General features: G+C 38.7%; 1 protein-coding gene across 11 annotated transcripts in view; it reads right to left on the bottom strand.

Moving 5' to 3' along the window:
- DNAH12 (dynein axonemal heavy chain 12) overlaps positions 1-26,408 on the bottom strand; it is a 269,970-nt gene that overhangs the window by 136,835 nt on the left and 106,727 nt on the right. For 10 of the 11 annotated variants that reach the window (XR_010139196.1, XR_008523741.2, XM_054551999.2 and 7 more), the window contains 10 exons: positions 22,143-22,295; positions 21,635-21,874; positions 20,778-21,023; positions 20,303-20,422; positions 12,570-12,679; positions 9,271-9,454; positions 8,993-9,133; positions 5,341-5,424; positions 4,270-4,458; positions 668-787 (listed from right to left, as the gene is read on the bottom strand). Coding sequence is in view for 8 of the 11 variants with exons in the window: in XM_054551999.2 (XP_054407974.1) it covers positions 668-787; positions 4,270-4,458; positions 5,341-5,424; positions 8,993-9,133; positions 9,271-9,454; positions 12,570-12,679; positions 20,303-20,422; positions 20,778-21,023; positions 21,635-21,874; positions 22,143-22,295 (1,587 nt within the window). In the remaining 3 variants the exon portion in view is untranslated. Of the gene's footprint in view, positions 1-667; positions 788-4,269; positions 4,459-5,340; positions 5,425-8,992; positions 9,134-9,270; positions 9,455-12,569; positions 12,680-20,302; positions 20,423-20,777; positions 21,024-21,634; positions 21,875-22,142; positions 22,296-26,408 lie in introns of those variants that run through there. The other variant, XR_008523742.2, reaches the window with a different exon arrangement.

Raw genomic sequence — 26,408 nt, 5'->3', positions numbered from 1 at the left:
CCCAGCTACTCGGGAGGCTGGGGCAGGAGAATCACTTGAACCCAGGAGGCAGAAGATGCAGTGAGCTGAGATCGCACCACTGCACTCCAGCCTGGGCAACAGGGCAAGATTCCATCTCAAAAAAAAAAAAAAAAAGGACAGTTGCCGGGCACAGTGGCTCATGCCAGTAATCCCAGCACTTTGGGAGGCCGATGCAAGTGGATCACGAGGTCAGGAGTTCAAGACCAGCCTGGCCAAGATGGTGAAACTCCATATCTACTAAAAATACAAAAATTAGCCAGGTGCGGTGGCAGTCACCTGTAATCTCAGCTACTCGGGAGGCTGAGGGAGGAGAATCACTTGAACCTGGGGTGGGGAGGTGGAGGTTGCATTGAGCTGAGATCACGTCACTGCACTCCAGCCTGGGTGACAGAGTGAGACTCTGTTCTGTCTCAAAAAAAAAAAAAAAATAGATAGTTTTGGTCCCTTCTGACATTTTCATTTCTTTACAGTGCTTTTTATTATATCAGAATACCAGGCATCAGGGCAACTTTACTGTCTCCAGCTATTCTTTCAATGCTCACCAAAAAACAGCTTTGGATCTTGTCATGTCTTTCTCAATATAAACATCATGTACCAGAAGCATAATTTATTCGTAATTAAAAACTACATGAAGTATAAAACCAACCATAATCCAAACACGAATGTGCTTGCTAGTAGGATCATTTTCTACCACATTGCAAAGTAGCACTTCAAAGAGGCGTGTGAGAGATACAACCACATTGCTATTGCTTGTAGGAATCAGTTCCTGCAAGGTGAAAATAAGATAACTTTCTTAATTTTCATCTTATTTAGAAGATAAGAAAAACACTTTATTTTTAAAAGCTGATAAAAGCATACATGGTTTTAATAAGGTCTATTTTTTTTTTTTTTTTTTGAGATGGGGTCTCACTCTGTCATCCAGGCTGGAGTCCAGTTGCACAATCATAGCTCACTGCAGCCTCCAACTCCTGGGCTTAAGGGATCCTCCTACCTCAGCCTCTCAAGTAGTTAGGACTATAGGTGTGCACCACCAGGCTATTTTTTTTTTTTTTTAATAGATAGGCTCTCACTCTGTTGCCCAGGCTAGAGTGCAGTAGTATGATCACAGCTCAGTGCAGCCTCAACCTTCTGGACTCAGGCAGTCCTCCCGCCTCAGCCTCCCAAAGTGCTGGGATGACAGGCATGAGCCACCACACCTAGCCTCTTAAGGTCTTTTTAATATTTAAACTTAAAAACTTTAAGTAGGCATGATAAAACATTTCTCAAATATTTTAGTTTCCCATATTATATTACACAATTATACATAACAATTGTACAATCGCACATAATACATTCTAAATTCTCTGACAAATGAAAACTAGCTACTTCAAGAGAATAAACAGTGTTCTAAGGATAGCAGAAATGAAGTCTCCAAGAGCCATTCATTCATTTATTCATTCAACAAACATTTATGAAAAACATACTATACCTATGTGGCAAGCTAGGAGATATGGAAATAAAAGAATCCCTAAAAATGGGTGATATTAAAATTAAATAGACAAAAACAATATGATGTAATAATGATATGACAGAGAAAGTCTCAGGGTAGGAGGAGGCTACTAGAGTGCTTGGGATAAACAACTGGAGGAGTGCACAAGGAGGAAAACGGGAGAGAGATACACCAAGGAGGGCTTCCTGGAGGAAGTAATAATAGCTGAGCTGAACTTGGAAGGAAAATGTAAGTTTGCCAGGTGAACAAGGGAAGGATTCAAGGCAGGGGAATGTATACAAAGAAATGGAGATGTGAGCAGACACAGATTATTAAGGGGATTCTGTAGGATATGAAAATAGGGTATGAAGGAGGAATGCCCAAAAATTAGTCTTGAAAAATAGACAAGAGTCAGATCCTAAAACGTTTTTATATGCTGTATTAAGGATTTAATTACGAGAGGAAGAGAGTTCCAAGGGAGGGTTTTAAATAAAGGAATAAACAGAAAGGATTTGTGTTTTGGAAACTTCATTCTGTAGCAGGATGTAGACTGGACCAGAGCAGCTGTATTGTATTGATTCAGGTAGGAAGTGATGATGGTCAGAATTGAGATGCTATAACGGGAAGGGTGGGGCGAGGAGGTGGCTGCAGAAACAGGGATGGAAAGAAGACAGGTATAAATGTTATCAAGAAGGGAAAATCAATAGATCCTGGGGCCTGGACCAGGTGGCTCATGCCTGTAATCCCAGCACTTTGGGAGGCCAAGGTGGGCAGATTGCTTGAGGCCAAGAGTTCGAGACCAGCCTGGCCAACATAGCGAAACCTCATCTCTACAAAAAAATACAAAAATTAGCCAGGTGTAGTGGTGTGCGCCTGTAATTGCGCCTGTAATTCCAGCTACCTGGGAGGCTGAGGCACGAGAATCACTTGAACCTGAAAGGTGGAGTGCCACTGCATTCCAGCCTGGGGGATAAAGAGAGACTCTGTCTCAAAAAAAAAAAAAAAAAAAAAAAAAAAATCTGGGGACTGACTGGATGAGAATGAACTATGAGAAGAAAATCCATTACTCATTACCTGGAAAGGTGGAGCCTATTTTGTATTATTTACAACATATAGCATTAGAGCTTTAAAACTGCAAGGGACTTTGTCTATTTTCTCTATGAAGACACTATACAGAATCTTCATAAAGTGGAATTGCTCATTTTTTTCTTTTAAATGGGACTTTTTTCTATCCCTAGAACAACATTTTAGGATAAAACTATCTCTTTCCCCTCTCTATATCAATATATTTATTTATATGTAAGAAGCTAATGTGTGTGTGTAGGAGATGGTGGAAATGGTTGAACAATGGTCCCCAAAAAGATATTTCCATGTTCTAACCTGAGGAACCTATAAATGTGATCTTATATGGAAAAAGGTCTCAGAAGAAGCAATTAAGTTAAAAATCTCAGGAGGAAGACATCATTCTGGATTATCTAGTGGGTGCTAAATCCAAGTCCTTGTAACGGTCACACGGAGGAGAGACATGTGGAGTAGAAGGCCACGTGAAGATTGGCCGGATGCGGTTGCTCATGCCTGTAATCCCAGAAATTTGGGAGGCCAAGGTGGGTGGATCAATTGAGGTCAGGAGTTCGAGACCAGCCTGGCCAACATGGAGAAACCCTGTCTCTACTAAAAATACAAAAAAAATTAGCTGGGTGTGGTGGCACATGCCTATAATCCCAGCTACTCGGGAGGCTAAGGCAGGAGAATTGCTTCAACCTGGGAGACAGAGGTTGTGGTGAGCCGAGATTGCTCCACTGCACTCCAGTCTGGGTGACACAGCAAGACAGAGCAAGACTCCGTCTCAAAAATAAAATAAAATAAAAAGAAGGCCATGTGAAGATGGAAGAAGAGGTTGGAGTTATGTAGCCACAAGCCAAGGAACACCTGAGGCAACCGGAATCTGGACGAGGTAAGAAAAGAGTCTCCCTTAGAGCTTCCAAGGAAGTATAGCCCTACAAACATCCTGATTTTGGACTTCTGGTCTCCAGAACTGTGAGACAATCAATTTCTGGTTTTCGGGTGTTTTTTGGTTCTGGGGGGGTTTTTTCTGAGATGGAGTCTTGCTCTGTTGCCCAGGCTGGAGCGCAGTGACATGATCTCGGCTCACTGCAACCTCCATCTCCTGGGTTCCAGTGATTCTCCTGCCTCAGCCTCTTGAGTAACTGGGATTACAGTCATGTACCACCATGCCACTAATTTTTATATCTTTAGTAGAGACAGGGTTTCACCATATTGGCCAGACTAGTCTCAAACTCCTGACTTCAAGTGATCCGCCCACCTCAGCTTCCCAAAGTGTGCTGGGATTATAGGAGTGAGCCACCGTGTCTGTAGCTTTAGCCATCAAGTTTGTGGCAATTTGTTATGACAGCCCTGGGAAGCTAATACAATATGTAAAGTTTTGTCATAAAATACTAAATATTAAATAACTCATAAACTCACTAAATATACATGTGAGTTTTTAGAGGCACATATTTAAAATAATTTGAAATACGGAAAGTAATTAGAATTTTTACAGTTTTAGACACTATGGTTGTATACAAATAGTTTAGCTGGAATAAATTCAACCCCTGAGTTATTCAGCTATAACTTAAGCAATATAAAACCAACGGTGGATAGTAAATGCATAAGGACAAACTGGTTTTAGTTATTCATTCTACCAACCACTGTGACTTTAGACTTAGTCAAGTTGAATGGAAACAAAGAAACTTGAATAGGTCAGAGAATTATAGGATTACCTTGCATTTTTTCTTACGCTGGTTTAAAGAGGGTGGTATTAACCACACAAAAAGTCCTCTCAGAAGAGCTTGGTGTTCTGGTTCACACAGAGGTCCTTTCAGTGAATTCAACCAAGAAGACACAAGTGGTTCCCATCCTAACTGTGAAGGCTCCAAATAAATCATACCACAACGGCTTACAGTGGCAGGCTAGAGAAAAAAGGCAAAATTTTCTTTTTGCACTGTTGCTTTTATACCAGTGGCACCTGGCAATTATCAACTACTTCTTAGGATGACTCATGAGATCCTTCATAATCTAGCTCCCATCTGCCTCACATAGCTTCACACAGTCTAGACGTTCCCCATACAGAAAACTATTTGCAGTTCAGTTCCCCAGACATGCAAAGGCTCCATGTCTTTAAACATTATCTCGATTTGGAAATGCCTAGGATTTCCAAATCCAGTCTCCCTGGAGAAGTCTTACATCTTCCTCAAAATCAGATCAAACACTCAGTTACCTTCCATGGTGCTCTTCTATCCATCCTCCTCACAGATGCTCACTCCTCTCCACACTTTTTTTTTTTTTTTTTTTTTTGAGACAGAGTTTCACTCTTGTTGCCCAGGCTGGAGTGCAATGGTATGATCTCGGCTCACTGCAACCTCCACCTCCCGGGTTCAAGCAATTCTCCTGCCTCAGCCTCCCGAGTAGCTGGGATTACAGGCATGCACCACCACGCCTGGCTAACTTTGTATTTTTAGTAGAGATGGGGTTTCTCCATGTTGGTCAGGCTGGTCTCTAACTTCCCATCTCAGGTGATCTGCCCGCCTCAGCCTCCCAAAGTGCTGGAATTACAGGCGTGAGCCACCGTGCCCAGCCATCCTCTTCACACTCTTAAAACACTAACATATAGCTGTGTATTGGGATTATTAACATGCTTCTCATCCTCCCTAAACAAGCATACACTGTGTCTTATTCATCTTTATATTCCTAGTGCCTAACCCATTTTCTGACATATAATAAAAAATACTTATTGGCTAAATTAAAGAATGAAGAAATGAACAAACCACCATTGTATTAAATTATGAACTTACGGATGCCTGGGAAAGGTCCATTGTTTCAAAGATGAGGCTCATTTGGGGGGACATCTGAATGATTTCTCCACTCATAAGGCAAAGCTAAAAGCAATTATTTTTCAAACATTTATTTTTTTAAATTTCAAGTTTCTCAGATAAAAATTTATACTATGTATAAGATAAAGTAGCTCCTGTGATATAATGGAATAAGAATTAGAATGGAAGCCAGAAAATCTTAATTCTAGGTCTAGCCCTGTTAATTATTAAGTATTTAAGCAAATACTTAACATCTCTGAGTCTCAGTCTCTTCATCTATAAAACAGGGATAATAGCTCTCTCGTAGAATTGTAGGAAGGGGGACTATAAGACAAAGTCCAAAACCTATAAAATCCTATAGAAATATCGGCTATTAAGAAAATTAAGTGAAATACTCCTGAATTTATAAAGTGACCATAGACCTTTTCATTAAATTAAAAAATAGAAAATAGAGAATAGCATGCGTACTCATATACCCAGCTCATAGATTTAATCAATGTTAAGATTTTGCCATATTGCCATTACCTTTTTAAAAAAACAGTTTAAAGAGCATTACAGACATCATGGCATTTCACATCCAAATGCCTATGTCTCCAAAATATAAGTATATTTTCTATGTAATCACAATAACATTATCACATCTAACAAAATTAATAATTCTTCATTATCATCTAATACTCAGTCAATACTCAAATTTCCTCAGTTGTACCAGAAATGTCTTTTCAATGGATTTATTCAAAGCAAAATTCAATCAAAGACTATGCATTGGGTTTTTTATGTCTCCTTGGTCTCTTAATCTAAAACATTTCTTCTTTTATCAAATATGTCAAAAACTGAATTTATCAACTGCTTCCTTTCCCTCAAATTTCTATCTTGTCTATTATTAAAGCCATCCTATCTCCTCAATCTCTTTGGCTTGCACCTATGGAATTATCATTAACTTTTAATAGTATTAATAATTATTATTAACTTGATACCTAAATTAATTTTATTACTAAGTCTTTTAAATTCTTCTACATTTAGTTTTCAGTGATTCCTTTCTGCTTTTACAATCATCACTTTAGTTCCAGTTTTTCCCCTATGTAGTCACATGTCAACAATGAGAAATTTAACATTTGCGGATTCCGTTTCTTAGCTGTAAAATGATCTAGAGGTGGATTGTCCAATATGGTAGCTGCTAGCCATATGTGGCTATTTTTATTTAATTTTAACTAACTAAAACTAAATAAAATTTAAAATTCAGTTCTTCAACTGCACTAAGCCACACTTCAAATGCTCAGTAGCCATATGTGACTAGTAGCTACCTTCTCAGAGAACGCAGATAGTTGCAGTACTGTAAAAAGTTCTACTGGATGTGCTGGTCTAGAATACTTTTAATCTTTGACCAGATTATTTCAGCAAACATCCTCCTAACTCTGCACAAATTTGAAAGGTAGGGTCAGCATTCTCCTCACTGCCCTGTGTTGTTTCCCAACGACTTCTATTCCATCCCCAGTTACAACCCTTGACAACCCCTGTTTTTTTCCTGCCACTCAACAGTACTCAATGATTCCCTTCTCAATAGCTAAAGTCCTTGGGACATGGCCTAATCTCTCTCTCTCTACTATAACTCTTGCCTGATCCAGTGTTTATAAAGACTGAGAATCTCAACACGGCTGCCCATCAGATCCTTGACCACCTTGCTCCACTCCAGCTGTCCACTTTATGTATCTGGGACCTTCTCTCCAGAAATACTACACAATTCTGAAATATTAAATTCAAGTATCTCAGTCTCTGCCCACAGCCTCCAATCCATCCAGTTATTTCATTCATTGTCTCCTACTACACTTGCTCCTCATTTTCACATCCCTGATGTTTTCACTTCTTTCATTAGGCAGCTTTTGTCCTATGGTCTAATGCTTCTACCATTCTCATGTCAATATCTTTAAAGTCTTACTATATTTCCAGGCCTACAATATCACCTACACCTAAGCTGCTTAGACTGGTAGAGAGTATCTCACAAAGGCAGACCTTGGTACTACTACTAATAATTTATGGTCTTTCACTCAATCAGGCTCTCAGTGCTACCCAGAAGTGCTTCTACATTTTCCTAGGTAGCTCTCTTTCCCATCTTCCACAAAGGCTAATTTAAGTCTCTTCTTTTATCCTTAATTTTGCAAAGAACCAAGGCCCATCACTTCATGAAGAAAAGAGAAATCATCACAAGGATTTGCCTTCAAATTTCCACAATCAAATCCATATACTCACCTATAATTGTCTTTTCATAATTCCCTCTCATGCAGTAAGAGACAATCCATCTACTTGGCTCTGAACCCTTAGACTTCACTCTACAATTAGAATAACCTTCCTGCTTCTTCTCTATTTACTTTCCACCCTCAGCTCAACCAATATTACTGAATGAATGAAAGAAGGAATGTGAATGATTAACCACCTATGATAAAGTACTTCAGTATATCTTTTTTTTTTTTTTTTTGAGATGGAGTCTTGCTCTGTCGCCCAGGTTGGAGTGCAGTGGTGTGATCTCGGTTCACTGCAACCTCTGCCTCCTGGGTTCAAGTGATTCTCCTGCCTTAGCCTCCTGTGTAGCTGGGATTACAGGCGCACGCCACCACACCCAGCTAATTTTTTTGTTGTTGTTGTATTTTAGTAGAGACAGGGTTTCACCATGTTGCTCAGGCTGGTCTCAAACTCCTGACCTCAAATGATCCACCTGCCTCAGCCTCCCAAAGTGCTGGGATAACAGGCGTGAGCCACTGCGTCCGGCCTTGAGTGTATCTTTAAATGCTAATTAAATGAGTTTGTTTATTTAGTAGGGCAGTCATTTCATGCAAGTATGGAAATAATTTGTGATATATTCACACACTAGGATACTAATATAGACATAAATAACAAAACTGAACTACAATAATATGAACATCACACATATACTGATTTAAAAAAAAACACTGAAGAATATGATTCCAATATATGAAGTTCAAGAGCTGGCAAAACTAATTCATCATAGAAGTCAGAAGAGTGATTATCTCTGGAGGAAGATAAACAAACTAGGAAGGAACATGAGTGAACCTTGTAGGGTATAGGAAATTTCATGTGTCATTTTTTGGGTGATGATTATGTGAGTATAAAAACATATTTTAAAAATCATAGAATCTACACTTGAAATTGGTATACATTTTATACCTTATATATGTTGTCTCTCAATTAAAATAAATATTAGAATACTTTCACTTTCTAGTTCTTTTGTATATCTCATAGCGCCAAAGGTGATATACTATATATAAACACTGAAGCATTCCATGTTTTCAAAAGGAATTAGGCTTTTGTTATTTTATCCTAAAATATTAAAGTTCTATAAGAAACCATAAGACTGAAGTCACTTAACAACTTATTCTCACCCTAGATTACTATGTCTTCTGGCTAACACAGTAATTTTAATACAATATACTTTCATTCTACAAAAAAAAAAAAAATTAACCCAAGGACTTACTATAGCACAGTTTTTATTGAAAAGAGAATTTATAAACCTACTCAACTTGCTGCACCCTTTATTCTAAATAGAGTCCTAGTTTAGTTGTTGAACACATAAAATTGCTTAATCTTGGCTGAATCTGCTTCTCTTTTGATCATGATTTACCTTTTTATTATCATCCAATACTGTGTTCATGCTCTCTATCCACAAAGTGTCAATAGGACCATCAAATACAACCCATTTCCGGTCAGGTGTTTCTGATAAGGCAAATTCTCTAAAAGTGTTAGCCACAATACCATCAGTCCACTGAGGAGGAAAAAAAAGAATTAAAAAGCTCTCCTCATAAAATTGGATTTAGGAGTGAAACTATGAAAATACTTCACATTTCTTGTTTTAACAGGCACTTTCCATAAGAGAGTTGGGAATACTTATATTTAGGTTACCTCATGAGACACTGGGTCAAACTGTCCAAAAAGTTGGCCCATAGTAATAGATTTCGGGTTTACAGTTCTATAAATGACCTTTTCTTCCTCTCCATAGCCATGTTCATTCATTAAAGTTAGCGTATGCGCCAGCACATGCAGAACTTTTGTCTTAGCAGCAAAAGGCTCTCCTACTAACATAAAACTATGAAGGAAAAGAAATAATTATACAATAAGAGTCTTTAAAAAGTTAAATAATTTATATCAGTCTATAAAACTTTACTCTGTGATAATTACTACTTATAATTTTTGAAATCATATGAATTTTTCTCAGACATGAAGAAAACATATTTAATTTCTGAACTGATTGACTACAAATTCTTCACTCTAATATTATTTTCTCCAAAAGGGAATATAATAAACAATCTCCAAATGACAATGAAAACTTATTATCTGTATACTCTTAAAAAAACTAAACCTGAAGCCTGCTAAGGAGAGAACTGGGAAAGATTTATATTCCCAAAGTCTTCATTTGCCATAAAACTATTAGTGTTCTTTACCGACTATTTCTGGATCTCCTCCCTCCTGGCACATATAGGATTTCTGGCCCTCTTGTGGAAAGACTAGGTAACTAGTTCTAACATGAGTAGTAAATGGAAATGATGGGCATTACTTCCAAGTGGGGATAGGTAATTGCCAGCTAGAGACCTCACAGAGCTCCCTTTTCCCTCTAGCATGGCCGTGACCCACAATGTTGAAGTGGTGCTTACTCTAACAGCCTGGGCCCTGAGTGGTCATAATGAGCAGGGCTGCCCTGGTAACCTACTATATATAAATGAGAAATAAATCTTTGTTTTTTAAATCACTAACATTTGGGTGTTGACAGTTCTTACAGAATATCCTAGCCCATCCTTAATAACAAAAGTTGGTACCTAGAAGGGGGGAGGGTATTCTTGCCATAATAATAATAATAATAATAATAATAAAACCCTAATGTGGCATTGGCTTAAAGGCCAGGTTGTGAGTGACAAATTAACTGGTATCAGAAGCTAAAATATGGACAATTATTGTCATGCAATGAATGATGAAACATTTGGTAAATGTATTCCTTGAGATTACCTGGAAGACAGCTAATTACCTAAGGAAATGAGAATTTTAGGTGAAAAGGATAGTAAACAGAATGTTATTAGTATATAATGACAGGTACTGGTTTCATTTAAAAAAGAACCATAACTAAGAAATGAGCCCAGAAAAAAACATGGTCAGTTTGCAAGCAGGAATGAAAGAGGGAGTCAAGAAATTCAGGGACTTCTAGAATTGAATGTATCAGGTTATTCTCATTCGCAACTGGTAAAAGATAAAATTAAGAAAACCTTTAAACAAAAATCTATTAAAACTCAGTTTGGCATCAAGTATCAAATCAAGGGTAGGGTCATTGTATCACATTATTAAAACCTATGAAGGATTAATATGGGCCGGGTGGCTCATGCCTGTAATCCCAGCACTTTGGGAGGCCAAGGTGGGTGGATCACTTGAGGTCAGGAGTTCAAGACCAGCTTGGCCAACACGGCAAAACCCTGTTAAAAATACCAAAATTAGCTGGGCGTGATGGCATGTCCCTGTAGTCCCAGCTACTCAGGAGGCTGAGGCACGAGAATCACTTGAACCCAGGAGGTGGAGGTTGCAGTGAGCCGAGATCTTGCCACTGCATTCCAGCCTGGGTGATAGACCAAGACTCTGTCTCCAAAAAAAAAAAAAAAAAAAGGAATATAATTCCCAGTAATCATTTCAGGAGAATAAAATGATTCATGAAAAACAGACTAAGATTGTGGCTCCCTCCACAAAGCCTGATAAGGTCAAGGATACTTCAAGGAAATTTTAAAAGGTATGGCTTATTAAGGACAGTAGTTATGGATATAGGAACATGGAGCTGTCTAGAATCAAATAGATAAAAAGCTGATTGTTTTTTAGGGAGTTTACTACCAAAAAAACTGTGAGTCTAGTCTAAAATATAAGTGAATGTTCAAGACTTAAATAATCCTTGGGAACTAGGTATGGTGGTGCGCACCTGTAGTCCCAGCTACTTGGGAAGCTCAGGAGGGAGGATCGCTTGAGCCCTGGAGTTTGAGACCAGCCTGGGCGATATCAACAGACTACATCTCAAAAATACATAATAAATAATATTTAAAATGATCCTTGGGTATTGGATGCATAAGGGTTGGCTGTACTATTCCCTCTATTTTTGTATATGTTTAAAAATTTACATAATGTTTTTGTAACCCTACCTTTAGAAAAAATCGTGACCATTGAGATCCCAACTTTCTACAGGCAGGAAGCAAGCTGAAAACATTTCTCAACTCCCCCAAGAACAGTATTTTCTCTATTGCCCACTTCATATGTGCCCAGAGAAGAAAATGGAAATGGAAAGACCTCTCAGAAGGTTAAACTAAGGCCCAAGAAGAAGAATTAAACTGGAAAGCCCCTCCCTGGTAGCAAAAACCAAGCAGAAGTAGATTCAGGTTTTAAGAAAGGCGGCTAAGTAAATATAAATATATATACACACACACATAACTTACTTATATAACATATATATAACTTTTACTTATATAACTATAAATACAAAATGTCCATAGCCACTTTAATGACACCCTGTATAATAAATCACATATACAAAATGCTTATGGCTCCTTAGATGAGGCCCTTCAAGTGAGAGGTCCTGAAGTTTAAACTCTATTAGTTTCACAATCAATCCATCTCCAGAACTGGGGCCCTCACATGACCAGCTGGATTTCAGAATTGTTACAGAACAGTGTTGGCTGTGTCTTCTATTATTCAGTTTCTGAATGGGAGTGTTTGCTCTGGTAATCCTGTTCTGATAAGCCCACTATTGTGCACTGGGTTTGTGAGGAAAAGATAACTTGTCTTTCTAGGTTGTAGGTCTCTGGATCAAGAGGAACAACTTCCAGATATGATACAAAGGCTATCATGCATCGTCACCTAGGGATCCTGAACTTTGAGTCTGGTTCATTTATTGATTAGAACTTTTAGGTGCCTCCCTGGGAAGGGAAGAGTGTGTTTTTATGCAAATGGTGGTATTTATTAGTACTAGGTCACTGAATGAGCACTTCTTACCAACCCTTGTTGGACATGCAGTATGAGAAATAAACCTTTGCCTTTTAAACCACTGGGGGGTCAGGGGGCGGGCGGGGGTTGCTCTCAACTCACCTAATCAGTTTGCCAAGTCTTTGGTTCATGGATTTTAGTTGTTTTAACAGCTTAATTAAGAAATAACATCTAACTACAGCAATATATAATCTTACCCATGTCTAACAATCATCATTTCATATGTTTGAATAATTTTTTCAAGAAAAAATTTAACAGGCTGAAGATTATGTACATTGCAGGCTTCATGAGCACATTCCAAAAATTCCTGAAATAAAAAAAAGTAATGCATTTCTACAACACAATATTATAAATGTCATACCTGTCTTATAAATGTAGATTTTAAATTTACTAGTTAAAAAAAACTATCTTCATTGTTTATTATTTCTTAAAACTTTATTATTTTTTCAAATCAAGAGGAGAAACATAGACTCAAAATACTTTTAATGTATTAGTCTTCCCTATTATAAGTTATGAATGATCATAGCATCATAGTACTGGGTGTATGCTGCATGAAAATAACTCCTTTTAATAGTGTTTCCCAGAATTTCACTTTTGGTTAGGATATAGAAAGACCTGTCAGACAATCCTGCACACTGTAGTAACCAGAAATAAACAAATAAGTTTTTTAAAATTATAAAAAATTTAAACACATAGAAGTACTTTGGATGCAAATAAATATATAAAAGAACTCAGTTTCAGAAAGGGATGATGAGCCTTTTCTAGGTAAGAACAAAGCAACAGCTGTTTTCACCCTGGGGACATTTTCTAAGTCTGGACATGGTGGATATTGGATTGGGCCTGCTATAGACAGAAGGACTTAGCCAAAGTAGGAAGAAACCAATAGAGACTTTAATGGTTGTGTGGGCTTATGTGACAGATTTGAATTTGGAGGAGCCCAAATGCCAAGCTGGTTCTCCCAACCATCCATGCTTTTGCTCAGCATGTAGTGACACAAGAGACCAAGGGCTTGGCTGGAAAGACACACAGAGAGATTTCTTTAGTCTCAGAACACTTAGATCCCAAAATCCTACTACAGGGAAGGGCCAATCATATGGCAGGACAATTCTTACTCTGAAGACATTTGAAGCCAGAAGTAAACTAAAGCTCAATAATGCTGCAACAAAACTCTGACTTAGGTCAACTCTCAATTGAATTGATTAGCAATACAACCTAGCTACCTGAAATAGGGAAAAAACTCATGATTTTTCTGCAGGAAAATAATACCACCTGGCCGGGTGCAGTGGCTCACGCCTGTAATCCCAGCACTTTGGGAGGCCAAGGCGGGTGGATCACCTGAAGTCAGGAGTCCAAGACCAGCCGGCCCAACATGGCAAAACCCTATCTCTACTAAACATACAAAAAATTAGCCAGGCGTGGCAGCAGGCACCTGTAATCCCAGCTACTTGGGAGGCTGAGGCAGGAGAATAGCTTGAACCCGGGAGGTGGAGCTTGCAGTGAGCCAAGATCGCACCACTGCACTCCAGCCTGGGCAACAAGAGCGAAACTTCATCTCAACTACAAAAAACAAACAAACAAAAACAAAACAAAACAAAGAAAACCTTAGCCTGTATAATTATTTTATACATATTGTTTAACATACAATCAAAACTTAAAGTTGGACGTCCTAGCCAGAACAATCAGGCAAGAGAAAGAAATAAAAGGCATCCAAATAGAAAAAGAAGTCAAACTATCTGTCTTCTCTGACAATATGATTCTACACCTAGAAAACCCTAAAGACTCTGCCAAAAGGCTCCTGAAACTGATAAATGACCATGGTAAAGTTTCAGGAACAAAACCAATGTACAAAAATCAGTAGCATTTCCACACACCAATAACATTCAAGCTGAAAGTTAAATCAAGAAGGCAATCTGGCCGGGCGCGGTGGCTCACGTCTGTAATCTCAGCACTTTGGGAGGCCAAGGTGGGTGGACCATTTGAGGTCAGAAGTTCGAGACCAGCCTGGCCAACATGGTGAAACCCCATCTCTACTAAAAATACAAAACTAGCTGGGCGGTAGTGGCATGCACCTGTAATCCCAGCTACTCGGGAGGCTGCAGTAAGCAGAGATTGTGCCACGGCACTCTAGTCTGGGCAACAGAGTGAGACTCTGTCTCAGAAAAAAAAAAAAAGAAAAAAAAAAAAAAGGAAAGCAACTCCATTTACAATAGATATACACACACACATACCCACACACAGTAGGAATATATCTAACCAAAGAGATGAAGATCTCTACAAGAAGAACTACAAAACACTGCTGAAAGAAATCATAGATGACACAAATGGAAAAACATCCCATGCTCAAGGATTGGAAGAATCAATATTGTTAAAATGGCCATGCTGCTCAATGCAATCTACGGATTCAATGCTATTCCTATCAAACTACCAAGATTACTTTTCACAGAACTAGAAAAAAACTATTCTAAAATTCAGATGAAACCAAAAAGGAGCCTGAATAGCCAAAGCAATCCTAAGCAAAAAGAACAAAGGCAGAGGAATCACATTACCCAACTTCAAACTATAAGATTACAGTAACCAAAACTGTATGGTACTGGTACAAAAATAGTGACACAGACCAATAGAATGACTAGAAACCCAAAAATAAAGCTGCACACCTACAGCCACCTGATCTTCAACAAAGTGGACAAAAGCGATGGAGAAAAGACTCCCTATTCAATCCATAGTGCTAGGATGGCTTGTTAGCCATATATAGAAGAATTATTGGACCGCTACCTTTCACGATATACAAAAATTAACTCAATATGGACTGAAAAGTTAGGATCTCAAACTGTAAGAATCCTAGAAGAAAACCTAGGAATCTTCATTCTGGACATTGGCCTTGGAAAGGAATTTATGACTAAGTCCTCAAAAGCAATCGCTACAAAAACAAAAACTGACAAGTGGGACCTATTTAAACTGCAGAGCTTCTGCACGGCAAAAGAAACTATCAACAGAAAAAACAATAACCTACAGAATGGGAGAAAATATTCACAAATTATGCATCCAGCAAAGGTCTAATATCCAAAATTGATAAGGAACTTAAACAATTGAACAGGAAAAAAAAACATTTAAAAATGGGCAAAGGATATGAACAGACGCTTCTCGAAAGACATGCAAGCAGCCAACAAATATATGAAAAAATATTCAACGTCACTAATCATCAGAGAAATGCAAATCAAAAATACAATGAGATACCATCTCACACAAGTCAGAATGGCTATTACTAAAAAGTTAAGAACAACAGATGCTGGCAAGGCTGCAGAGAAAAGGGAATACTCATATGCTGTTGGTAGGAATGCAAATTAGCTCAGTCACCGTGGAAAGCAGTTTAGAGATTTCTCAAAAAACTTAAAACAGAACTACCATTTGACCCAGCAATCCCATTACTGGGTATATATCCAAAAGAAAATAAATTGTTCTACCAAAGAGACACATGCATGCATTATGTTTACCACAGCACTATTCACAATAGCAAAGATATGGAATCAACCTAGGTGCCCATCAACAGTAGATTGAATAAAGCAAATGTACATATATACCATGGAATACTATGCAGCCATAAAAAAGAACAAAATCATGTCCTTTGCAGCAACATGGATATAGCTGGAGGCCACTCTCCTAAGCAAATTCACACAGGAACAGGAAACCAAATACTGCATGTTCTCACTCTTAAGTGGTAGGCAAACACTGGGTACTCATGAACATAATAATGGCAACAACAGACACTGGGGACTACTAAGAGGAAGAGAGAGGGAGGAGAACAAGGGCTGAAAAACTAACTATTGGGTACTATGCTCAGTACCTGGGTGATGGGATCAATAATACCTCAAACTTCAGCATCATGATTATGCCCATGAAACAAACCTGCACATATACCCCTTGAATCTAAAAGTTGAAATTCCTTTAAAAATAAGTAAATAGGCCAGGAGTGGTGGCTCATGACTGTAATCCCAGCACTTTGGGAGGCCATGGTGAGTGGATGGGTTGAGCCCAGGAGTTCAAGACCAGCCTGAGCAACATAACAAGACCTCCTCTCTACTAAAAATACAAAAAAAATTAGCCAGGTGTGGTGGTCCATGCCTGTAGTCCCAGCTACTCAGAAGGCTGATGTAGGAGGATTGCTTGAGCCCAGGAGTTGGAGGCTGCAGTGAGCCATGATTGCACTGCTGTACTCCAGCCTGGGTAACAGAGCAAGACCCTAACTCTAAATAGTCACTTCATAACAGAATCAAAAAAACAATGAAGTCATGAGAAATAGCTGATGACCAAGAGAAAAAACAGTAAACAAAGCAAACTCATAGATGACCCAGATGTCATAATTAACAGATAAGAACTTGACAATACATTTACAAAGTATAAAAAGAATAGATTACAAGATAGAAAAAATAGAGGAAAAAATATAGCATTTTAGCAAAAAACTCTCTAAAAAGAACCAATTGGACACACTAGAACTAAAAAAATCAAAATATGTGAAATTAAGAATTCATTGAATGGGCTTATCAGCAAACTGGACAAAGCCAAAGAAAGAACCACTAACCTTGAAGATAGGTCAATTAGAAAGTATCCAAACTACAGAGAGAAAGTAATGAAAAACAAAAGAAAAAAAAAGAGCCATGAGAGACACATGAAACTATATAGAATGGTCTAATATACATGTCACTGAAGTTCCAGAAGGAGAGAGGAGAAAAAATTAAGGCATAAAAACATATAAAAAGATAATTACTGAAAATTTTCTGGCTGCGTAAAGTGGCTCATGTCTGTAATCACAGCTCTTTAGGAGGCTGCTTGAGCCCAGAGCTTGATACCAACCTGAGCAACAAAGTGAAACCTTGTCTCTACGAAAAATAAAATAATTAGTTGGGTGTGGTGGCACGTGCCTGTGGTCGCAGCTACTTGGGAGTCTGAGGCGGGAGGATTGCTTGAGCCCAGGAGGTTGACACTGCAGTGAGCTATGATCATGCCACTGCACTCCAGACTGGGCGAAGTGAGACCCTGTCTCTAAGAAAAGAAAACAAAAGAAAATTTTCTGGCAAAACACATCAACACACAGATTCAAGCAGCATAGCAAATCCCAGGCAATAAAGTACAAAACAAAACTAGGCACATAGTCAAACTGCTCAAAACCAAAAAAGAAAAAGAAAAAATATTAAAACAGCCAGAGGAGCATAAATAATAAAAATGCCTGACTTCTAAGCACAACACTGAAAGGCAGCAGTCAATGAAATAACATCTTTAAATGCTGGGGGCAAGGTGGGGTGGGGAGGAGATGCCTTGCCAATCTAGAATTCTATATCCGTGAAAATATTCTTCAGAAATAAAGATTAAATAAAGACATTTTCAGACAGACAAAAGGTGAGGGAATTTGTTGCCAGAAGACCCACATACACACAAATACTAAAGGAAGTTTTTTAGGTTAAAAATAAAAAATCCCAAATGAAAACATATATCTGCTGGAAAGAATAAAAGCACTAGAAAGGGTAGTCTAAGAGGCTTTTTTTTCCCTCAAATACAATACTTAAAGCAGAAAATAATAACAATGTATTGTGGTGTTTACAAAATATATAGAAGTAAAACATATGACAACAATAGCACAATGGGCAGGAGTGAGTGGATAATGAAACTATACCATTTAAGGTGCTTATATTTTCTGTCAAGTGGTAAAATACTAACTGTAAAGTTGTAATAAGCCAAGGATATATACTGCATCCTGTGGAGTGACCACTAAGGTAAAACTATAAAGCCAATAGAGAAGATAAAATGGAGTGATAAACATTTTTTGAAATCCAAAAGAAGTCAGTAAAACAAACACAGAACACATTAAAAAGCAAGATGACAATTTAGTACTATTTTTCCAACTGGAATCTATGGATTTATTGCTGTATTCATAAGAGTACATAAGAGTTCTTCAAGGAAATATTAAAATTTTGTGTTTTCATTTTGGTGTTTAAAAATCATATTAGCATATCCTGAATCATCTTGATAGTCACCTTAACCTGCCATAAAATGCATATTAGTATTTGAGCATAAGAATTTAAAAAACAGACAAAAAAAGATGTCTTCAAGTTAAGTGATCTCTTAATGATTTGACAGCTCAAACAAAAAGATTTTGCAGTCATATCAGTAAAGAGAGACATGGAAGAATTGAATCATCACTTGGCAAAAGGTAGTTTATGAACGCTGAACTCAAGAGAATCTTCACTGTACATTTCACAATAGAAATTCCCATAAAGTAACAAGTTACTTTCAGCCACATATTACCTATTTCATTAATTGTGTTAAATTGAATTTGAGATTATTTTGTTTGTAATGTTATTTTATTTATTATTTTTATTTTAAGATGGAGTCTTTCTCTGTCGCTCAGGCTGGAGTGCAATGGCGCAATCTCGGTTCACTGCAACCTCGGCCTCCCAGGTTCAAGCAATTCTCCTGTCTCAGCCTTCCAAGAAGCTGGGACTACAGGCGTGTACCACCACGCCCTGCTAATTTTTGTATTTTTAGTAGAGACAGGGTTTCACCATGTTGGCCAGGCTGGTCTCAAAGTCCTGACCCCAGGTGATCCACCTGCCTCGGCCTCCCAAAGTGCTGGGATTATAGGTGTGAGTCACCATGCCTGATCTGTAATTAATTTTAAATTGTATTCTGGTTTTCTATAACAGCTATAAGCAGAAGTATATACATATTTAAGCTTCATTATAATATGTATAATTTACATGAAGTTGGAAATGCGAGTGGTTTGTGTCTTATTTTTGTTGTTTTAAATTTTTAATTGACAAATAATTTTATATATTTAAGGTGCAACATGATGATTTGATAAACATATACATTATATAATGATTACCACAATCTAATTAACATATTCATCACTACCCATAGTTACCGGGTGTGTTTGTGTTAAGGACCGTTTCCTTTAAAAAAAAAAAAAATGAGTCTATTAAGTAAATTTGAGAAACAAAGCCTTATTATGTTACCTATAGGATGTTTTACTACTTTCATTTCTATCTAATTAAATACACAATAGTATTTAGTATGCAATACTATATATTACACAATAGTGTAATACACTATTACAGTATGCATACTAATATTATAAATCACAAGATAGAAAATAAAATATTTTTTCTCAGCCAGGCACAGTGGCTCACACCTGTGATCCCAGCACTTTGGGAGGCCAAGTCTGGCAGATCACCTGAGGCTGGGAGTTCAAGACCAGCCTGCCCAACATGGAGAAACCCCATCTCTACTAAAAATACAATTAGCTGGGCGTGGTGGCTCTTCCTGTAATCCCAGCTACTTGGGAGGCTGAGGCAGGAGAACAGGTTGAACCCGGGAGGCAGAGCTTGCAGTGGGCTGCGATGGCACCATTGCTCTCCAGCCTGGGCAACAAGAGCAAAACTCTGTCTCAAAAAATAATTATTATTATAATAAAATAAAATAATACCTATTCTCTTACAAAGAACATTACTTTATTTTCATTTTTATTTTTTTGAGACAGAGTCTTGCTCTGTGGACCAGGCTGGAGTGCAGTGGTGGGACACCACCATGCCTGGCTAATTTTTTGTATTTTTAGTGGAGACAGGGTTTCGCCATATTGGCCAGGTTGGTCTCAAACTCCTGACCTCAGGTGATCCACCCGTCTCAGCCTCCCAGAGTCCTGGGATTACAGGTGTGAAACACCGTGCCTGGCCTGTTTAACCTGAATCTTGACAGGTTAACCCTGGTATCATATAATATGAAGGTACCCAAATTTACTTATTGTTATTAACTAAAGTGGTCAAAATAGGGGATTTTCCTCAAAACAGAATAATTTCACTTGTTAATAAATCTTGGTGAACAATTGAGTCATCGGATGAATTTATTATGCCGAATAAGTCATTCTCATGGGTTTACTTACATGATAGTCAGCTTCAGGAAGTTTAATACCAGGAAATAAGTCACTAGTTATTCCATTAAATAAAGGTATATCATGTGATAAAAACTTTGGTTCATTTACATCTTTAATTGATCGAAGAAGCTAAAATTACCCAAAAAGTACAATGTAAGTTAGCTGTCAGCAGTTGCAACCCCACTTCTCCCTCCCCGCCCCGCCCCGCCCTGCCCCACCCCACCCCCCGGCTAAAAGTCAAAGTTTATTTTACATTGCTCTACGGAATCCCTATAATAAAAAGCCAATACTATGCTTATCAAACTAAAAAGTCTTTGTATTCATATGAAGTATAACAACATAACCCAAAAAACCATCATTTCAACCTCATATGAAAAGACAAAGCTCAACCCTCTCAAGTGCCTATTTGTAGTCCCTGATTAACCTCACTAAAGAAAATTATCTTTCTACTGAAACTTTCCCAATGTGTATATTTAATACTTACAAGTATATCTTCATTTTCATTTGGGTATTTTAGTTTTAGATTGCCAGCAGCCACTAAAACGGCTTTTACTGCTCGCATTCCATAGTCATAATGAAATTGCGATGAGAGCTGCTCTGAGCAAAGCCTATAGGTCATTACTATTTTCACAGACAGAGGTCTTGCATTCAAAAATCCGTAAGAGTAGAGGGAGATTTCTGCTATAAGCGCATAGTTTGGAACCATCATAGCCACTGTTCTAAAAAGAACCTGAAGTATAAAATAAATGAAATATATTATGTACATAAATGAAGCTGTTTTTAAGCTGAGCATAAGTATTCAAAGGTGTGGTGTTGTCAAGTTTATTCTCCAAATGCAGCACCTTTTTTCTAAACTCTAATTTTTTTTTCAGTAGTATTTTTAATATTTTTATGCAGTTAGTATTTTTTGGATGTTTAAAAAAGTTTTGGGAGGGAAATTACGATTTTATGGAAAAAAATCATTTTGAATGGATTATGCTGGGTTTTTTTAATTCACAAACTTACACTCTCAAAAAATATGGGCTGGGTACGGTGGCTCACGCCTGTAATCCCAGTACTTTGGGAGGCTGAGGCAGGCGAATCATGAGGTCAGGAGATCGAGACCATCCTGGCTAACATGGTGAAACCCCGTCTTTACTAAAAATACAAAAAATTAGCCAGGTGTAGTGGCGTGTGCCTCTAGTCCCAGCTACTCGGGAGGCTGAGGCAAGAGAATCGCTTGAACCTGGGAGGTGGAGGTTGCAGTGACCCGAGATCGTGCCACTGCACTCCAGCCTGGGCAATAGAGTGAGACTATCTCAAAAATATTAAATAAATAAATAAATAAATAAATAATATTACCTTAAGATTGTCCGGCAATTCAGAGCGTCCTGCATAGCCAGGATTCATGGTAATAGCTACAAAACAATTCGGATTGAGCTTAAGTTCTGTCCCTTCAAAAACAAACACGACCAACTTCTGTTGAATAGCTCTCTGAATGCAAAGGATCTGTTGAGCTACCACTGACAACACTTCCAACTCAATTCGATTGAATTCATCAAAGCAAGCCCAAGCACCAGAAGAAGCCAATCCTTTAAAAAACTAAGGACAAAGAAAAAGGAAAGTGATTTTTTTCTCAGGAAAGGATATCACCTCTTAAAACAAATATCTAATATTTTAAGTCAGAATTGAAAGTTAAATTTAGTAAAAGTTCCAAGGATAAAAACAATGTCTTTACTCCTAAAATGAAAGTCCAAGTAATATTCAAACCACATTCATATGTTTAAACATGAGTTTGCTTCCATTTATCCAATTAGACCTAGCTGTAAGTTTGTAACATTTAATATTATTGATTCAGCAATTTAACTACCTTTCCCATTGCTAGATAATCTAGCCCATCAGAACAGTTGAACACCACACACTGTACAGCAAGAGCTTTAGCCAAGTCCTTGGTGGTTTCAGTTTTTCCTGTGCCTGCTGGCCCCTCTGGAGCACCTCCAAGGTTTAAATAGAAAGCACCTATCTGAAATGAAAAATACATGTGAAAAGAAATCCATGCTTAAATTTAAAAAAAAACAGACACTTGTTTACCAAATGGATTTAGCTTGTTCTGTAGCTTCAGAGAAGCCATTATATAATTACATTGTTCAGTTAATTTTTAGCCCAAATTTTTCTAGCTGCACAAAGAGAAAGCATTTTAAAATGTTCAAAAAAGTGAAAATTTATCAAAACTTGTCTTCTGACACTTTCATAGGTATCCCATTTGCCTTTAAAAACAAAGAAAATCTAGCCTTGTGGGGGTAAAATTAGTTCAGGAAGGTTTTAATTAGAAGTGATTGTGGAGATGGTTGTGGAGGACAATCATGACACATTCTGGATGGCTCACTGCAAAGGGGGTAGAACACCAGAAAGTGAGAGCTATCAATGGCACCCATCATTGGGAAAAGAAACAGATGACCTATTATATAATTTTGTCTATGATTTGCCTGGCTATTCCCTTTTACTCTTGGTATGTTCTCCATTTTCTACATTCCCATAAAACTGTTCTATGCTTCTCTTACCGGTAGTATCACTTTCTACCTTGTATTATACTTAATTACGTACATTCTTTTTTCTCATCAATTAGTCTTTAAAGTGCTTAATGACAATATCAGCAGTATTTGAATTATTCCTGGGTCCCCACAATGACTGGAATAGTGGCTGGAAATTTTTAGAAACATAAATTACAGTCAGCTCTAACTATGGAGTCTGTTTCATGGGAGTTTCAAATTTAACTTCTTTTAGAAAAAGTATGGCTAAGTGACCAAGGCTGTGCATGTAAGGGGGGCAGGGGGAATAAGCGAACTCTGCAGTTTGCTCTTAATTTTGCTATGAACCTAAAACTGCTCAAAAAAAGGTCTATTATTAAAAATAAGTAAACCACAAAATGATAAATATTTTTACTTTATTTTAAAAATCTAAGAGAGACGGCTAGTGTAAAAAATGCAGTATCAGTGATAGTTCATCCATTTTATTTTTTGAGACAGGGTCTCGCTCTATTGCCCAGGCTGGAGTGCAGTGGTGAGATCTTGACTAGGTGCCCCTCTGCCTCCTGGGCTCAAGCAACCCTCCCACCTCAGCCTCCCGAGTAGCTAGGAGTATAGGTGTATGCCACCACACTCAGTTTATTTTTTGTATTTTTAGTAGAGAAGAGGTCTCACTGTGTTGCCCAAGCTAGTCTCAAACTCCTGAGCTCAAGCAATCCTCCTGCCTTAGTCTCCCAAAGTCCTGGGATTATAGGCATGAGCTACCACACCTGGCCAACCTATTTCAAATTTATAATGGATGCCATATTGTTAATGCCCATTAACTTGATTGCTGAAAACCTCGGGCTCTTCCTTTTCAATTTTAAGAAAATATTCACAAACATGTTCCCTTTATTATGAATAATAAATATTCTAGGAGACTTTTTCTCAGTGTCTAGTGTTATATTCAAGCATTTAATATGATCCCAGGTGGGCACAGTGGCTCACGCCCGTAATCCCAACACTTTGGGAGGCATAGGCAGGTGGATCACTTGAGGTCAGGAGTTCAAGACCAGCCTGGCCAACATGGTGAAACCCTGTCTCTACGAAAAATACAAAAATCAGCCAGGTACGGTGGCACATGCCTGTAATCCCAGCTACTTGGGAGGCTGAGGCAGGAGAATCACTTGAACTTGGGAGGCGGAGGTTGCAGTGAGCCAAGATCGCACCATTGCACTCCAGCCTGGGTGACAGAGTGAGACTGTCTCAATTTAAAAAAAAAAAAAAGGTGGCCCAGTGAGGTGGCTCATGCCTGTAATCCCAGCACTTTGGGAGGCCGAGGTGGGCAGATCACCTGAGGTAGGGAGTTTGAGACCAGCCTGCATAACATGGAGAAACCCCGTGTCTACTAAAAACACAAAATTAGTTGGGCATGGTGGCGCATGCCTGTAATCCCAGCCACTCGGGAGGCTGAGGCAAGAGAATCACTTGAAGTGGGGAGGCGGAGGTTGTGGTAAGCCGAGATCGCACCATTGCACTCCAGCCTGGGCAACAAGAGCGAAACTCCATCTCAAAAAGTGTTGAATATGATTCTGATTTTTACAACTCAAAGTTGTTAGCCTCCACCTTACAGGCACGCCACAGCTTCTGACTTCACAGAGGTAACAGATATGACATCCTATCTTGAAATTCATCTGCTCAACAAATATTTAGGGATAACTGTGTCCTTGTTCAGCACTAGAGTAGAGAACAAGACAGACATAGTTCCTGCCCACAGGCAGCTACCTGAGAAAATAAAGGGTTTGGTGAAACCTTTTCTCCCAGACCCATTGTTGCCCTACCCAGAGCCCCTTTACCCAGCCATTGCATTCATCCCCCATTTGCTGTGTCAGTTGCAAATAGTTCACAGCTGCTCTTTTCTCCTTATCAGCAAGAAAATGCCTGAAAGCTTACTCATATCCCTGCCCCAGAGGTGACCCTTAGTCAATGACATTAAACGGGTACAAAAGTCAGACCCTGCTGCTTCGAAGTGGAATAATTTGTGCCATTCATGCTTCAGAGTGCCCTGTGAGATCAGGCTACAACTGTACATCTGTTGAAACCACATCTTTGCTTAGCTTTTTACTGTTCCATCCTGCTGTCCTTATTTCCCTACAGGTTTTTTACTAAGAACATTACCTAATAAATCCTTTGCACAAGAACTGCCACTTCATTTCTGCTTTAAGATAACTCATTCAAAGACACTTTAATTTCACTTACTCAGCACAGGTAGAGTGGTACTTCTTGATGCTCCTTCTCAATTCCCGTAGGTAGGGTTGCCAGATTTAGCAAATAAAAATACAGAATGCCCAGTTAAATTTTATTTCAGGTAACGGCCAGGTCCAGTGGTTCACGTCTGCAATCCCAGCACTTTGGAAGGCTGAGGCAGGCAGATGGCTTGAGCCCAGGAGTTCAAGACCAGCTTGGGCAAGCAACATGGCTGAAACCCCATCTCTACCAGAAAAATAGAAAAATTAGCCGGGTGTGGTGGCATCTGCCTGTAGTCCCAGCTACTTAGGAGGCTGAGGTAGGAGGATCTCCTTGAGCCCAGGAGGCAGAGGTTGCAATGAGCCATGATGGCGCCACTGCATTCCAGCCTGGGCAGCAGAGCGAGATTCTGTCTCAGAACAAAACAAAACAAACAAACAAAAAATTCTGTTACAGTGGGTAGCTAGTCAGGTATGAGCAGAGCCGGAGAATGCTCCCCACCCCACACACACCAGGAGTGTCCAGTGACCATCAGGTGATGGTCAGGGGTTGTTAACTGTCTCTCTAAAGTAATAATTGGTCACAGCTGGTGCCAGGGATGGGCGGGCTCCTAACAAATAGAAAACACCTGAAACTGGTGATCAGCTGTTTCCCCATAAGATCTCAGGAGCTGGGTGAGTGGGGAGAAGTAATGCAAGACCCAAGAAGTATGCCAACGTATAAAACTCAAAAGGTCAAGCTGCGTACTTGATCTCTCAAGTCACTCACTTGGGCCTCCTTGAAGTGTACTTTACCCCCTTTCATTCCTGCTCTAACACTTAATGAACTTTCGCTTCTGCTCTAAACCCTGCCTCAGTCTCTTTCTGCCTTATGCCCCTCAGTCGAATTCTTTCTTCTGAGGAGGTAAGAATTGAGGTTGCTGCAGTCTCGTACCGATACAGATATGCTCCACTGGTAACATATTTTGGTGCCATGTGACTTGGGTAATTTCCACTGCTACCATTCAGATAAACAATGAATAATTTATTAGTGTAAGTATGTCCCATGAAATATTTGGGACATATTTACTTACATTAAAAAATTATTTGTTGTTTGTCTGAAATTCAGATTTACCTGGGAATCCTGTATTTTATCCGGCAACCACATTCCCAGGGTTTTTATAGTTACAGCTCTATCCTCCATAGCTTCAGCTCTGGATCTCAGGTCTCAGCACCACGCACGTACATTTCATCTCTCCATCCTATTTAACAGCACTAATTTGGTGTCCTAAAGCCCAAATGTACTTTTCTCATCTTCCTGTCATCTCTCCCAAGACACCACTGCAAAAACTGATACCATTTTCCAAAGCTCCAGTTTTCTTATTATATTGTCAATACTTTCCTTTT

This window comes from Pongo abelii, chromosome 2, assembly GCF_028885655.2.
Source record: "Pongo abelii isolate AG06213 chromosome 2, NHGRI_mPonAbe1-v2.0_pri, whole genome shotgun sequence".
Lineage (NCBI taxonomy): Eukaryota > Metazoa > Chordata > Mammalia > Primates > Hominidae > Pongo > Pongo abelii.
Note: the sequence above shows the minus strand (reverse complement) of the source record. Positions and strands in the feature narration are given on the sequence as shown.